General features: G+C 31.9%; 5 protein-coding genes across 7 annotated transcripts; 3 read left to right on the top strand and 2 right to left on the bottom strand.

The window, feature by feature from the left end:
* The first annotated feature begins 270 nt into the window (after positions 1 to 270).
* LOC145937067 (xaa-Pro aminopeptidase 3) lies at positions 271 to 2377 on the top strand. The gene is made up of 4 exons (XM_083039866.1): positions 271 to 496; positions 656 to 1600; positions 1676 to 2038; positions 2109 to 2377. The coding sequence occupies exons 1-4, from the start codon at positions 448 to 450 to the stop codon at positions 2279 to 2281; spliced, it is 1530 nt and encodes a 509-aa protein (XP_082895992.1). The 5' UTR covers positions 271 to 447; the 3' UTR covers positions 2282 to 2377.
* On the bottom strand, positions 2040 to 6174 carry Paics (PAICS bifunctional enzyme). The gene is made up of 6 exons (XM_083039867.1): positions 5963 to 6174; positions 5255 to 5584; positions 4818 to 5161; positions 4461 to 4736; positions 3472 to 3616; positions 2040 to 3395 (listed from the first exon to the last, which is right to left on the bottom strand). The coding sequence occupies exons 1-6, from the start codon at positions 5967 to 5969 to the stop codon at positions 3238 to 3240; spliced, it is 1260 nt and encodes a 419-aa protein (XP_082895993.1). The 5' UTR covers positions 5970 to 6174; the 3' UTR covers positions 2040 to 3237.
* Positions 6175 to 6430: 256 nt separating this feature from the next.
* LOC145937066 (amidophosphoribosyltransferase) lies at positions 6431 to 10929 on the top strand. Of its 2 annotated transcripts, none has more exons than XM_083039864.1 (7): positions 6431 to 6933; positions 8766 to 8988; positions 9146 to 9438; positions 9555 to 9804; positions 9899 to 10138; positions 10216 to 10565; positions 10657 to 10929. In XM_083039864.1, the coding sequence occupies exons 2-7, from the start codon at positions 8772 to 8774 to the stop codon at positions 10927 to 10929; spliced, it is 1623 nt and encodes a 540-aa protein (XP_082895990.1). In that variant the 5' UTR covers positions 6431 to 6933; positions 8766 to 8771. The 2 variants fall into 2 exon arrangements, with proteins under 2 accessions (XP_082895990.1, XP_082895991.1); XM_083039865.1 differs by lacking the exon at positions 6431 to 6933 and adding an exon at positions 7098 to 7578.
* Positions 10810 to 13669, bottom strand: LOC145937069 (general transcription factor 3C polypeptide 6). Of its 2 annotated transcripts, none has more exons than XM_083039870.1 (5): positions 13536 to 13669; positions 13155 to 13394; positions 12777 to 13035; positions 12596 to 12691; positions 10810 to 10948 (listed from the first exon to the last, which is right to left on the bottom strand). In XM_083039870.1, the coding sequence occupies exons 2-5, from the start codon at positions 13311 to 13313 to the stop codon at positions 10935 to 10937; spliced, it is 528 nt and encodes a 175-aa protein (XP_082895996.1). In that variant the 5' UTR covers positions 13314 to 13394; positions 13536 to 13669; the 3' UTR covers positions 10810 to 10934. The 2 variants fall into 2 exon arrangements, with proteins under 2 accessions (XP_082895996.1, XP_082895995.1); XM_083039869.1 differs by having other exon boundaries at positions 10839 to 10948; positions 12484 to 12691.
* Positions 13670 to 13809: 140 nt separating this feature from the next.
* On the top strand, positions 13810 to 15068 carry Sec61beta (Sec61 translocon subunit beta). The gene is made up of 3 exons (XM_083039872.1): positions 13810 to 14050; positions 14145 to 14341; positions 14620 to 15068. The coding sequence occupies exons 1-3, from the start codon at positions 14048 to 14050 to the stop codon at positions 14705 to 14707; spliced, it is 288 nt and encodes a 95-aa protein (XP_082895998.1). The 5' UTR covers positions 13810 to 14047; the 3' UTR covers positions 14708 to 15068.
* Positions 15069 to 15281: the final 213 nt, after the last annotated feature.

Raw genomic sequence — 15281 nt, 5'->3', positions numbered from 1 at the left:
TGATTGCAACGATATAACACACATACACATACACACATGGTTCTTGTCAGATGTTACCGATTGGCTCAAAGTGTGAGTGCATGTGACAGAGAGAGTAAAGCAAGTACACATTTTGTTTTTATTTATTATTAATTTATATATTTTCTATTTATATTATTAATTAATATATTTTTAATGCCATTTTTGTTCAAAATTTTTTGTTATTTATAAAAATCGCGGCATCCTTTGCGTGAAATAAGGTGATTGGACAATCTCTCATGTGTGTGTGATGTATGTGTGTGATGTGTGGCTATGCAAATACGGCTTAAAGATGCTTATAGGTTATGCTTTACATTGTTCTACATCAAATGTTGCAAAATATTACGGTATTCACATTATAAATAAATAAAGACAAACCACCAGTAAGCATCGGTCATCTCTGTCGGTTAGAAACATTTGAAGAAAAATATGTTTAATAGCGTAAAACATTTCCTAAGATATAATCCAAGTAAATTTGGTGAGAAGTAACATTTATCTCGATGTATTCGTAATGTTTTAGTGTTAAAAAAAATTTCTCGTTAACGTAGTTATATAAAAAAGTGCGATAAATTTTTAATATTTATTTTGTACACTCGGCAAAAAGAATCGCTGTTTAATATGGTTTATTTAATTTTAGGTTATCAGCTACTAGCACATTTCTCAGCAGAAACAACAGTTAAAAGCGATCCAACACAACGAGAATGCACAGAAAATGCTCATCGACACGCGGCATGTGGACAACCTACGTCAGTAACGCATTCTCACTTATTAAAGCATGGAGAAGTACTGCCAGGTATATCGCTTCAGGAACTTGAGAGAAGGCGTTCCAAGTTAGTAGAAAGCGTTACGCTAGCAGTACAAACTAAGAATATACACAGGCAACAAATCGTCATCATACCTGCATCGACCAAGATCTACATGTCTGACAAAATACCATATGTTTTTCGACAAAATACAGACTTTCTCTATTTCTCTGGGTGTCAAGAACCAGATAGTATCTTGGTGCTTACATGCAAGGAGGATAAGTCCTCGTTCACTTTATTTGTGAGACCAAAGGACGAGCATTCAGAATTATGGGACGGTCCGAGAACTAGCATTGAAATAGCAGCTGAAATATTTGGAACGGATCATGCGTTACCGCTTACAAAATTTGAACAGTTTGTGACTTTGCTCATCCAGGAGGATAAGAAAAGCATTATATGGTATGATCACGCTGATGTTGTTCAACCGATATTACATAAGAGACTATGCCAATTGATTAAATTGACGGACAATCAAATATTTGCTTCTCCCAAGACTTTGTTTCATCAAATTCGCTTGATCAAGAGCCCTTGCGAAATTAATTTGATGCGAGAAAGCTGTCGAATAGCTTCCGACGCTATTACACAAACAATTCGATCTTCGAAACCGGAGATGAGCGAACATCAGTTGTTCGCTACCGTAGATTACGAATGTCGTATGCGTGGTGCTGAACATTTGGCCTATCCTCCTGTTGTAGCAGCAGGCAGAAATGCAAACATAATACATTATATCAGTAATAATCAAATTATTCGAAGTGGTGATTTGGTTTTAATGGATGCAGGTTCATACAGATATATATATAGAATTATATTCATACGCATCTTGAAATCTTATTAAAACTTCTATTTACTTGCAGGCTGCGAATACCATGGTTATTCATCCGATATAACGAGGACATGGCCGATTAGCGGAAAATTTACACCAGAACAAAAAGCCCTTTACGAAATAGTGCTCGACGTGCAAAAAATTTTAATAGAGACCTTGAAAGATATGCCGTCATTGGACAACGTATTTCGTCATATGTGTTTTCTTCTGGGGAAAAGATTACAGGAAATTGGCTTGATATCGAAGAACATAGACGAAGAGAAGTTATTAGCGGCCGCGTACACGTACTGTCCGCATCATGTCAGTCATTATCTAGGAATGGACGTGCACGATACGGGAAAAATATCCAGAAACACAAGGGTACAACCTGGAATGATAATAACTATAGAACCTGGTATGATCTAAGGCATATATTTTGAAGAAGTGTTTATAAACTAGCTTATACATATTCCTCTTTGTATTAGGTGTGTATGTAAGCCCGAAAAATCCTCACGCACCGTTACAATTTCATGGATTAGGTATCCGAATAGAGGATGATATTTTAGTGACAGAAAACGGTGCAGAAGTTTTGACGAAACATTGCCCGAAGGAGGTAGCGGAAATTGAAACTCTAGCGAGTCAAAATCAAGGATGTTAATGTTGTCAATTCAAATGTCCAGTGTACATACATTAAGGCGATGTTTTTTTATGTATGTATATGTATATAAAAAAAATATAAGCATATATACGCGAATCTCGCATATTAATTGTAGATATGAATAATTGCAACCGTGAATGATTTTTTTCTTTTTCAAACATATTTGGACATATCCAATGAAATCGAATCTTTTCACATTTTTCTATATTTAATTTCTCACTTAATTACAAAATATCTATTTAATAAATATAACGTTAAAGAGGAGCTAAAATCTTTCAAAATACGAAAATTTTTACATGTTAAGTATTCATATGTATTTAGATATATCTATGTATAGAATATATAGGTATATCAGTTTATTCCATTTCAGACATAGCACTTCTTACATATTTATATAAACATATTTGTAACATCTCGTGTTACATATTTATACAACATATTATTCGAAAATTTTTTCAAACGGAAGTAGATGAATATTATATACTTGAAACCAGTAAAGAATTACCAAAATCAATAATAATACAGTGTATATGAAAAGAGCTAACGCGATCATTGATATGATTTCAGTTATATAATCTATGATACAATCATATATAACACAGTAATATTGGTATTTTTAACAGAATACAAATCTATATTTAGATGCATGGCACATATTATATAATAGGTTGCATATAATATTATGAAGATAACAAATTAAGAATGATTATTCTATAAAATAAATCAAGAGTATTATACAAAGTAAATTGACAAAAACTATATAGTATAAAAGAGTATATCAGTTCTTTTCACAATTGCATTGTGTTTACAAGATTCTTGGAAGAGTAAGAAAGCGGATTGTAATAACTTCCTAACAATATGATATAAATGAATTCTGGTTTAATTGCTGTAACGTTAAATTTAAACTTGTAACTTACTATGTTAAGTTTGTTTCGATCACTGAATTAATCACTAAATTAATGATTTTTTAATTTGTCGTTTTGTTTCAAATTCAAGAAGTTATTGAGTTGTTCCGCTCGCAAACGAGCCCAGACCAAGTGATTGTGCATTGCATGGATCTGCGCCGCAGCAAACGCAGCAGTTTCCGGATATATGACTGTGGTACAACCAAGTCCTGTAAGTTATATTTAATTTTAGATTCTTCAGGAAATATATAATGCATATATTACGTTAAATATAATTAAATTTACCTGAAGGCACATCAAGTGAAGACCACACACTTCGTTCGATATTGTCCGATTTCAGAGGCGGGCAATTTATGACCGGCAAGACGGTATTGCCAGAGAGTACTGGACCTAAGCCATTGCTGCGGCCGGCTACGGCTATCAGCACTACCTACAGAGAAAAAAAATAAAGAAAAAAACTCGTGATAAACAGAAATAAATAATCTTTTTGCAGCTATCATTTTTTTTATCGTAACGAGTTTTGAAATTATTTATGATATAACGGGATAACACACAGGCCATTTCGACGGGTCAATATGAATTCAAAGATATATAATTATCCATTTGCTAGCGTACTTGATATTGAAAGTTATTGTGACAGTATCACTGAGAAATATCATGATAAAAAGTGCAATATCGAGACATACTGCTACTGTTATCAACATTGCGCAATTTACTTATTCAAATACATATTTATGCATGCTATTATTCATTCTCTGAGTAAGCCTATTCGTTTATACTATTATTAAATGAAATTTTTAAGAATATACAATAATTTTTTTATAAAACGTTCAAGGAAGAAGATATATGAAATGTACAATTTGTTAGTGATAAATTAGCTGATGAGAGCAAATTTAATAACTGTATCTTGTCATGAATTTATCATCTTCTTTTAATATTCTAATAGCATTAAATAAATTTGCAATAGTAATTCTTGAAATAGAAAATTCTACCTTTTGAAATAAAAACATTTTAAGATATTAATAAGTTATTGCTATACATATAATGAATATATGATCTATTATTTATTAAAACTAAAACTCTCGAAAAAATTGTTGATCTTTTTCTTTCTTAAAGATTAAATCTTTTTAAATTCACGTTTTTGATAAGAAAAAATCTCGAATTTATCAAATATTTCGTAGATGAAAAACGATTTTTAATAAACCTAGTTTATTGAATCTTTATGATTATGATAAATTATATTAAAAAACAAAATAAAATTAGGTGAAACATACTTTTTCTCCTCTGCCTTCATATTCAGCGAGAACATTTAAAGTTTCTAGGGTTCCCTTATGAGCGCTGCAGACTCGGACTTGCGGGTTCAGACCCAATTTTTTAGCAGTTGATACAATCTTTTCGCAAAACGTTTCATCAGAGGGAGAGCCCATAAATATAACAACCAACGGTTTAGGTGCTTCAATGATACGATCCAGCTTCTCCACTACCCATTCAAAATTACGCTTTACTGTTTCTAAATTCTGCTGTGTTACATTGGATAGATCCCTGTACACCTGATATTAGATATAACAATCTTAGATAATCATAATTGATGTAATACTGATAGGGATAAATTATACATTAAAGATCTTTACCTGCTTGTCTTTCATCAGTTTCTTATCTCCGGAAGGCCAGAGTCTCCAGGAATCACTATCAATTATATCAGCAACTAAAATTTTACCCTCAGAATCTATGCCAAATTCTATCTTCATATCTATCAAAGCGCTATCACACACAGTCCAGGCTCGCTCAAGAACCTCAAAAACAACAAGAGCAATACGTTTCATAATATCCACTTCATTCTTTGTTATTTCTACTCCACCCATTTTGAAATCAGCGGAAATAATTTGTTGATCGGACCACTGTGGATCGTGATTAGCATCATCTTTAAAGAATGTTTCCTGTAGAGGTGGACTGAATCTATAACCCTCTGGGACTCCTATAAAATACACAATTATACATGAATACCTTCTGACATCTCGGACTTGTTAATTCGAAAAGGGCACTCATATATATGTAATCATACACATACCTTGATGTCTTTTTAAAAAGCTTCCAGTTGCCAGTCTTCTGGTAACCCATTCAATTGGTATCATGTCACATTTTTTTGCTATAAAACATTTTGGACCTGCAGGTTTTACGTAAGCTGTCTGAATATTAGCTTCGTTAAGTAGCTTGAAGACCTTTACAGTAGTTGATGTGCTGATCTCTGCTTTTCCTCCCAAGTAGTGAGACTTGGCACCATCGCCAGCAGTAATGCGATCTTTACTTTCTAATAAACATAATGTAGGATCATCTTTAAGTTCATAAATCTTTTTTGTTTTTCCCTCATTGATGAGCTTTCCAAGTTTTTCTGTATAATCTGAAACAAAAATAGTGCAATAAAGAAAATGTGCTATTCCGAAAAATGTACCGACTAAAATTAGATTCTGATAAAATGTTTGTCGCGACAAGTGCTATATCGAAGATGATATAGAGCTCAAAATGCCGGCCGGCGAATCGGGAGGCAAATCATTGCATCAGATAACCACTTGTTGCTTCAAAACCTGTTGTTTTTCTTCTCTCGAATTATTTCAAGTTATATTTTCACTTATAAATTATCCATATAAATGTTGTACGATTCATAGGTACAATTAATACTGATGCATATTCGAAACTTGTCATTTCTGTCTAAATTACAGTTAATAGAAGAAAGAAAAGGATTCAATAGGAGCTATATATAAAGAGCTATCAAACTCACCAGTCATGTTGTCACTTTAACGTTTAATATTCGAATGGATGAGAAATCAGAATGGATGTAACCGCGTGATCCCACATACATTTCTTAGGTAACCCCCACTATGATCTTTGTCGATCAGATTCACGATTGGCTCAAAGCTAGGCTGGCCCCCTTATTACAGTATTATTACATCAGAAGCGATAAAATCATATACGAATATTTGTTCCACTCTATACATCAAAATAAATTCTCTGCTTGTTCACCAGACATTGACGTAAGAGTCGATCGTGCGAAAAAATTCCTCTCCTTTTATATTTTGTGAATAATTATAAACAATCTATCAATTATTATATTTATCTTCAAAGTGTGATTATCATATATAATTCTGTTGTTATCTGTTTAATTTGTCGATTTTTATTTGTTTTTATTCAAATCGCGGATAAAATACATCATATCTGTTAGCTGAAAAAAAAAAATTGTAATATAAAAGTTCGATCGAAAGAATTCTAAATTTCGAACTGACGATATATCAAGTTCCACTGATCTCTATTCAAGTTTCTTTCTATGGTATATATTATTCGTGCGTTTGTTAGCAGTCGAACGCATTAATCCTTGTTTACGGTAGTGAGAGGAGAGAGCGCTTCTTTCAAGATGAACGCATCCTCCACGGGGGATCGAGATGGCACGTGATATATATTCTTTACCTTCCGCAGTCCCTCTTTTTTTCGAAAAGAAAGCGGAGAGATAATCGTCGAGCCGGCTCTGTGTATATTCGAATCTCCTCCTCGACGGCGGAGCATCTCATTGGCCTGCAGCATCGTTCGCTCCATTTATACTTTACGACGCTTTAGCGGAGCATATTTCGTACAAACGAGAGGAGAGACGTGTTTCTTCGAAGAATAGGAGAGCGCTTCTATGTAACATAAATCACGTTCGATGAGACGAAAATCTGATAAATAAGAAGAGAAAGAAAAAGAAAAAACATACACGAGGTACGTATTTTTATATATATACCTTCTTCTTGCTATATATATATCATATCCTCTTCTCCGACTCTTCCATCTCGTCCTCGTCCTATTCTCGATTTTCAATTCCGCTTTGTATCTCGTGTGTGCTTTTGTGAAATAGTTATGACAACGGATGTGGGCCAAACTAGAATAATAAGCGCGAGTTATGCATAAGTTGTTGATTCTCTCATTCAAACGTCGAGAAGAATAGAGAAGCTTTTATAGAAAGTGACAATTGAAAGCTTATTATAAGTGCAATTACAAATTCGATCACATATATAAGATTAACAATACAGTGCGCAATCGATGTTATATAAAGTCACAAATAAAATTAACTAAATGCTTCTTTTTCGACGAAATATTCGAAACGTGTTATATGGAATATTTAAAAAGCTACAAATTCCGACGTGTTGTAATGTAATCTTCCGGTTAAGAATATCGCGTCGAATTACGTCGAGCATGTTCTTATTCAACACGTGGTTGGATTACTCATGATAGCTGCCTGGAAACATTTTACTTAATCTCGATATATTTCGGCTTAGAGAGTGACTCATTCCGAAAATAAATATATACAGTGTATATATTCTAATCTTACGTTTTATCAGCTGATAAAAGGGCAAAGTATATTCTGTAAGTAAAATAATACTTGCATGTGATTACACTCGCTATAACATCAGAACTCGAGCCTTAAATAAATTAATGTTATGCGGTTTTTTTTTTCAGTAGAATCATTATTATTTCAAATTCGTATTTCGTAATGTGGTGTTTAATTAGTCACATTAATATAATGAAAATCCAATTTATAGCTCGTTACTAAACTTGATTTTCATTAATTTCTCTTCTGTTTTGTATAAATAATTTGTGTCTCGAATATTTATTCTCTTAATATGTGTGTGTTCATTTTCTTTCTTCAAATTAAAATCAACTTTATGTTATGAAGTATAAGGTAACTCTTGAAAAAAAAATAGTATTACTTTTTCTTTACATGTATAGTTGTTTATACTTATCATAGTGGAAAATTAACTTGAGAATATTATTTTGTGTGATGTAAAAGATTATTTAATGACTAGAAAAATATTATTTTGTGTGACGTAAAAGATTAACTTGCTGTAAACATATGTAACTGTTTTAAATATTTCATTATGACACTCATGATGTAAACACGATGTGAGATGATGAAATCAGTTGCGAAATGCAGATTGAGCAAGCATGAAGAGAAAACATAGTTGTAATATTGAACAAACGTGAGATATGTCGATTCTATCAGTCCGCAGGGGGTCAATAGTTTATAAGGGCAATATAGATAATATGCAGAGGAATTGCGAAAGAATCTACTAGATACAGTCCATTGAGATACACACAATATTCAATAATTCCAATCTTTATGTTTTGTAAATATAATGTTTCAAATATAATATATAGAATTTACTGAGATACACAAATGTAAAGAAATAATTTCACAAATACCATATAATATTTTTTAAAAGCTTTTCAACTATAATTTGAAAAATTATAATAATTGATTGATTATAATATTGATAATAGTAATTAAACTATAAATCTTGATAATAAAAAAGTTTATAATTATTATATCATCTTTTTTGTCTTCTCAATTTGATTTTTATCTATTTTAACTATTACATACTAATATGTATATTAAGATTTCATCTATAGGCCTTACGTATTTTGATCTTTTTAAATTACATCTTTATAAAACTCATATATTTCATTATTATTATTATTATTGTTACTATTATTATTATTATTGTACAAAGCAATGAAAGAAATTAATATAACATTTATTTTACATATTATAGATTAAAATGGAAATGTCTCACAATAAAGATGACAAGACAGAACAGTGTACTCAAGTAATGTCTTCTCTTTCTATGGAAGAATCAAAATGCACAAGGCCACGCAGCAAAGGTGAAACCAGAGGGCAAAGGCCTACTGGTCTTACGCATGAATGCGGTGTTTTTGGATGTATTGCTGCAGGGGACTGGCCATCACAAATTGATGTTGCCCAAGTTGTTTGTCTAGGTAATACTCATTCTATACAAAAGAAATCAAGATTTAGAAGTTTATATTATATATAAATATAAATAATAATACAGAAATGAAATATGAATGAAAAAAACCGAAAAAAATTAGTAATTTAAATGAGATAAAGCATTTCTTTGTTATTTTCATTCAATAGGTTTAGTGGCCCTTCAGCACAGAGGACAAGAGAGCGCAGGCATCGTTACAAGCGAGGGTGTCTGCTCCAAGTCATTCCATGTACATAAGGGTATGGGAATGATCAATAATATTTTTAATGATGAAGCTATGAGGAAGCTTAGAGGAAATCTCGGAATTGGTCATACTAGATACAGCACAAGTGCAGCCAGTGAAGAAGTTAACTGTCAACCATTTGTGGTACACACTGCGCATGGGGCATTGGCAGTTGCTCATAACGGAGAACTAGTAAACACTGAATCTCTCAGAAAAATGGTGAGCAAAATTTATGTCAACTATCATGTGATTATTTTATATGTTAAATATTTAAATTGCTCATTAATACATTGATTGAGAATTGAAACCGAATATTATTAAAATCTTGTGTCTAGGTATTAGGTCGAGGTGTTGGTCTGTCAACACTCTCGGATTCGGAACTTATAACGCAAGCGCTCTGTTTGAATCCGCCGGAAGGCGAAGTCAATGGACCAGATTGGCCTGCGCGTATTAAACACCTTATGCAATTGGCACCATTATCGTATTCCTTAGTTATAATGCAAAGGGATAAAATTTATGGTGTAAGAGACCCTTATGGAAATCGTCCTCTTTGTTTAGGAAAAATAGTACCAATTGGCAATCTAGGTATTAAAATATTAAGTCCTATACTTTTTATTTATTGAGATATTACTTTCATATTAATGCGAAATAATAAAATGGATAAATTTAAATCTCGCAGCTAGTACTGAATCTGATGACGATGATGATGAAGCAGAGGGCTGGGTGATTTCATCTGAATCGTGCGGATTTTTGAGTATCGGCGCGAGATACGTTCGCGAAGTGTTTCCTGGTGAAATTGTTGAACTGACTCGAGAAGGCATTAAAACTATTGACATAGTAGAAAGACCGAACAAGAAACCGCAGGCATTTTGTATTTTCGAATATGTCTACTTTGCCAGAAGTGACAGCATTTTTGAAGGTAAATAAATATGATATAAAATGTAATAAAAATTGATGAGAAGAGATATTTAACAATGTTCATTTCTGTTATACCAGGACAAATGGTATATTCCGTACGTATGCAATGTGGACGTGTGTTAGCGATGGAATCGCCAATTGAAGCAGATATAGTAAGTTCTGTACCCGAAAGTGGGACCGCAGCTGCCCATGGATATGCTAGGCAGTCCAAAATACCTTTTGCTGAAGTGCTTTGCAAGAATAGATACGTGGGGAGAACTTTTATTCAGCCTAGTACGCGACTGAGGCAGCTCGGAGTAGCTAAGAAGTTTGGAGCTTTGTCGGAGAATGTAAAGGGAAAGAAGTTGGTTCTTATTGATGATTCCATCGTCAGAGGAAATACGATCGGTCCGATTATTAAACTGCTACGTGACGCGGGCGCTAAGGAAGTAAGCTTTCCTATATTCGTCTTTATCCTGTTGTCATATTCCTTTTCCTAATGTTACATTTGTTACATTTGTCTTTTATAATCATTTACAGGTTCACATTAGAATAGCATCGCCACCATTGAAATACCCGTGCTATATGGGCATAAATATCCCGACGAGAGAAGAACTTATCGCGAATAAGCTTGATAATGTAAAATTGGCCAAGCATATAGGAGCAGACAGTTTATCGTACCTGTCGGTTGAGGGACTTGTCGAAGCAGTCAGATATCGCATGGACAATCGTGAAAGCAATTACATTGGACACTGTACTGCTTGTCTAACAGGGGAGTATCCAGATGAACTTCCTGGTGACCTTGACTGGTAAAGATGTCACGATTTTAATTCTAGAAGCAAACGAAATTCTGGTTTTTTAAATACATGAATAACGAATCGATATATAATACATTTGATGAAGCCGATATCAATTGATAAAGTACTATGCCATTATAGATGTTTGCATATATAAATACTACTTTATATACACTACATATTATTTTAATGATAAATTTTTAAAAAAATTATAAATTTTACTTGATTCAATTGGCAAATTTGCTTTGATTTCAATAACAAATTTATATTTGCAAAATATAATTTACAATAAAGTTATGAACTCATTGTATATCACGTAAAAATAATTTACATATTTAGATTCAATTTAATATTTTAGTTATATAGGTAAAAATATGTATATATACACAGATATATATAATACAAAATGTGTGAAGAAAAAAATCATTTCTCAAGTGTACTATATGCCCCTTAAGAGTATACAAATGATAATAATATCTGAGATTTGTTATTTTTTACTTTGCAATTATGCTATATTTTATATTAAAAATAAAATAAACATTTGGATAGAAAAATAAAAGTTGAAAAGAGATAAGCATAGAGATAGTGCAGCTACAACAGGAACAGACCTTTAAAGTACAAATATAATCAATTCTCTTCCTATTTAATTTAAGCATATTCAAATCAATTAAGTGATATTTAATATCTGCTTTGCATGCACAAAACAGATATTAATAATATACCTGTACGAGTCTTTTTTGAGCTGTTTATAAAATATTGATAAGATAAAAATAAGAAAGGCGAAAACTAACAATATTTAATGACAATATTATTGATATAGAATAATATGAAACTCTATTAATATTGTTTATATACTAATATCGAATATTTTATTCTTTATAATTAAAAATATATTTTGTATCATTGTGTACATCTACTTATCTCTGTGACATTTGATACAGATAATTCAAACATGAATGTATATAAATATATTTCCACATTTCGAATATAGTTATATTTATATCGATATTAGTACAATATTAATATTTGATCAATCAGTGTCAGTGAATATAATATATTATTACTTATATTATTTTATAGCATGGTATTTATACAAAACAAATGAATATTATATATATTAAAAATTATATACACAGAATAAAATATTAAATCTTCACAAAATAGAAATTGAGTAATTTTTCCTACAGAAATCATTCTCACGAGACAATGATGATTTGTAATGTGTGCAGTAATACGAAAAATTTGTCTATTAATTGCTTGTAACATTTTTAAATTTATTATTTAATTACATGCAATTATTAATATTTGTAAAAGAAATTATTCATATCTCAATATTTAAAGCATTAATACTGTTTTTCAGTTATGTTAGCTTCAATTTATGGTTATTATGCATAGTATTTATGATATAACAACACTAATATGTCTAAATATTATAATTAATTAGAAATTAAAAAAATATTTCAAATATAATTTAAAATATTTCATATATATTCTTAATAATTTGTACTTAAAAATAGATTCATCAAAACTAGAAACTTTCAAGATAGTAGTGATTAAAGAAAATGTTTACTCTTTCAAATAAATAGGTTTTCATGTACAATCATCTGATGTTTTTTCTGGCGTTTCTTTAATTTTATACGGTATACAAAGATCCTCATCAGATTCCGAATCTAGCACAATACCTTTGGATTTCTTTTCTTCTCTAATTTTTTGTTTCTCCAAATATGTGCTTAATTCTTCCAGTCTATCATCACGTATCTTATTCCAATATTGGAGGGCTAAAAATTAATTTCAAGTTAAAATTAAAAATCAAATTTCAAATTGCAAAAATGTTTAAAATGTATGTAAACAAACATTTCATACCTTTCTCTCGATATTTTGGAGGTACTCCCGCCTGTGATAAAGTATCCATATTCGGAATACAACTATCGTGTTCAGAGTCACCCAGAACCTCGACTCTTGGTTTCGTAAAAATTCTCTGCATCTTAAGTACCTTTCTTGTTTTAGCAAAATACTTTAGAGTCGGTACTTTATCGAATACAACATCATCCACGTGCGGATCGTCATCCTTTTCAAAGAACATGTGAGTACCCGTAGTGTCTTCGTAAGTGCCCTCGTAAAACTAAAACAAAAATATAAAACGTTTAGAGGGGAATAAATTTGTGAAATTTAAATAGACAATTTATATCTTGTGCATATGTTTCACGTGTATTAAATGCTATAGGTGTCAAAACAACATACCCGTCCATTAATTTGCATTATAGGATGCTCCATGTCTATTCCAATCATGTCTAATTGAAGTTCTTCACTATTAAATACATTACTACCGACAAGCCCCTCGAACTCTACGTAAACGAGCATTTCTTCCTCATCTTCGGCCAGCTCATCGTCGGATTGCATTCTTGTTTACACGTCCGGATCTAATAATTCACCTTACACGAAGTGAACCTAACCTAAAAGTCATATGGCTCCATCTAGAATCTAGAAAGTGAAAAATCAAAAAGTTATACATATATAGATTATTATACATTATATTATTTTATTATTTTATATTTTATATATATTGTATTATTTTATTATTATATTTATTATATATTATTTTATACAAGATAATATACATACGTTGCAAGAGTAATTCGATGCTTATTCAGAATTCAGATATCTCGCGCTTATGTATCAATTAATTCATTACAGATTAGAAGAATGAAATGACGACGTTTTGTCCAATTCAACAGAAACCGAACGTCCAATCGGATGAGTTGGAGATGCACTTGGCGTGAACGCGTACTCGCGTAGCGTATGGTGACGTGTCTGCGGGTACCACGTGGATAGAGCACGTATGACACGTTGCCTCCTACTCTCCGCGTCGCGTCACCAGCTCGCGTTGGAATCGTCTGCTGTCTGCTGTTTGTCACACGTCGCAGCTACGAGTGTCTGAAGATTTGTCCGTCGAGCGTCTTACTTGGGTATTTATTAACGAGTGTCCGAAGACCAGGACGAGCGTCGTCGAGACATTTCATGCAGCTACGCATCAAAACCTGAGCGGAATCTATATAACGATTTTCGTTGAGACGAAAAGGAGGTTCTTCCCATAACTTCTTCCTTAACAATTTGCGAGAGCAATCGAGTAAACAATGGTGAGCAATATCTTTAAAACGTGTAATAATTTTGAAAGAAAAGAGTAATACCTGTTTGTCTCTATCTCACTCGTTTCTTTTTTTTTCTGAAAAGCCTGCCGCACCTAGTGCTACTTCCGTTGGCTCGGTTGGACGATCGCCCAGTAAAGCCATAGCACCAAGAACAGGTGGTGGTGGTACTGTTAGACAAAGGAAAACCACTGTGGCCTCTTCCACTAGGAATAGAAATACAGGCACAAGCTCCGGTGGCATGTGGAGGTTCTACACGGATGATTCACCTGGTATCAAAGTGTAAGTAAACATTTTACTGAATATGTCGAAGGTTTACGTGTTCCATATGTGCAGTTACGTTCAATATCGAAGCTAATGTACATTTCAATTCGAGTTGTAATGTATTTTTACTATCTACTGTAAAAAAATAATAGAAAGATGTGATATTTTATATGTATACAAAATATTCTTGAATAATTGTGACTTTTTAGTTATAGATTAATAATAGTTAAATTTTTCATAATTGATTCATTCTTGTACAATTTTTATATGTTTGACGATACTTTATTCTGTTACAGAGGTCCCGTGCCGGTACTTGTAATGTCACTTTTGTTCATTGCATCTGTATTCATGCTTCATATTTGGGGCAAGTACACTCGAAACTAGCGTTTAATACAATATAGTAAGAATGGATTGAAAAAGCCAAGAAGCAATGGACAATTCAAAATAAATAACCATCTTGGGCAAATAATATGTAGGTTTTTATATATTTTGTGTTAAGAGGTGAATATATACATATATAATATGTCATTGAAAAAATTATCATAAAATTCATGATGCTATATAGACATCATACAGTGAAAATGTACACAAATGTGAAATAATATGTTAAGCGTGGGAATCTTTTTTTATATAAATCCATTAATTAAATGTACTGTGCAAAAAGTGTGAAAGTATTTAGGTTGCATTTGTAATATTAAGAGTATAACAATATATAATATTAAAATATAATTTATTTTTATCCTAATCTAGCGGTGTTATAAGTTAATTTATTCTGAAATGTTATTTTTATGATTTTCATCATATACATATATACAAATTTTTGTTCCATTAAGTCTTCTGATCGAAGCAATATTTGATTTCCATTAATTAATTTTGAGTATTTGTAACAGTGTAAATGTTAAGATTGATGGAAGAAAATTAAAATACAAAACATAATTTTGTCAGAGCGACATAAACA

The sequence above is a fragment of the Prenolepis imparis genome, unplaced genomic scaffold (genome assembly GCF_030444845.1).
Source record: "Prenolepis imparis isolate NDT839.2.m4 unplaced genomic scaffold, iyPreImpa1.0 SCAF_6, whole genome shotgun sequence".
Taxonomy (NCBI): domain Eukaryota; kingdom Metazoa; phylum Arthropoda; class Insecta; order Hymenoptera; family Formicidae; genus Prenolepis; species Prenolepis imparis.
This window is presented reverse-complemented; position numbering and strand designations above follow the sequence as displayed.

Coding starts and splice junctions, on each gene's coding strand:
- LOC145937066 (XM_083039864.1), top strand. CDS start 8,772: ATGGAAATGTCTCACAATAAAGATGACAAGACAGAACAGTGTACTCAA. Junction 8,989..9,145: donor TGCCCAAGTTGTTTGTCTAG/GTAATACTCATT, acceptor TTCATTCAATAG/GTTTAGTGGCCCTTCAGCAC. Junction 10,566..10,656: donor GTGACGCGGGCGCTAAGGAA/GTAAGCTTTCCT, acceptor AATCATTTACAG/GTTCACATTAGAATAGCATC.
- Paics (XM_083039867.1), bottom strand. Junction 4,737..4,817: donor AACTGATGAAAGACAAGCAG/GTAAAGATCTTT, acceptor ATCTAATATCAG/GTGTACAGGGATCTATCCAA. Junction 3,396..3,471: donor TTCACTTGATGTGCCTTCAG/GTAAATTTAATT, acceptor TATAACTTACAG/GACTTGGTTGTACCACAGTC.
- LOC145937069 (XM_083039869.1), bottom strand. CDS start 13,313: ATGCAATCCGACGATGAGCTGGCCGAAGATGAGGAAGAAATGCTCGTT. Junction 13,036..13,154: donor TAATGCAAATTAATGGACGG/GTATGTTGTTTT, acceptor TTTTTGTTTTAG/TTTTACGAGGGCACTTACGA. Junction 12,692..12,776: donor TCCAAAATATCGAGAGAAAG/GTATGAAATGTT, acceptor ATTAATTTTTAG/CCCTCCAATATTGGAATAAG.
- Sec61beta (XM_083039872.1), top strand. Junction 14,342..14,619: donor GATTCACCTGGTATCAAAGT/GTAAGTAAACAT, acceptor ATTCTGTTACAG/AGGTCCCGTGCCGGTACTTG.
- LOC145937067 (XM_083039866.1), top strand. CDS start 448: ATGTTTAATAGCGTAAAACATTTCCTAAGATATAATCCAAGTAAATTT. Junction 497..655: donor ATATAATCCAAGTAAATTTG/GTGAGAAGTAAC, acceptor ATTTAATTTTAG/GTTATCAGCTACTAGCACAT. Junction 1,601..1,675: donor TTTGGTTTTAATGGATGCAG/GTTCATACAGAT, acceptor ATTTACTTGCAG/GCTGCGAATACCATGGTTAT.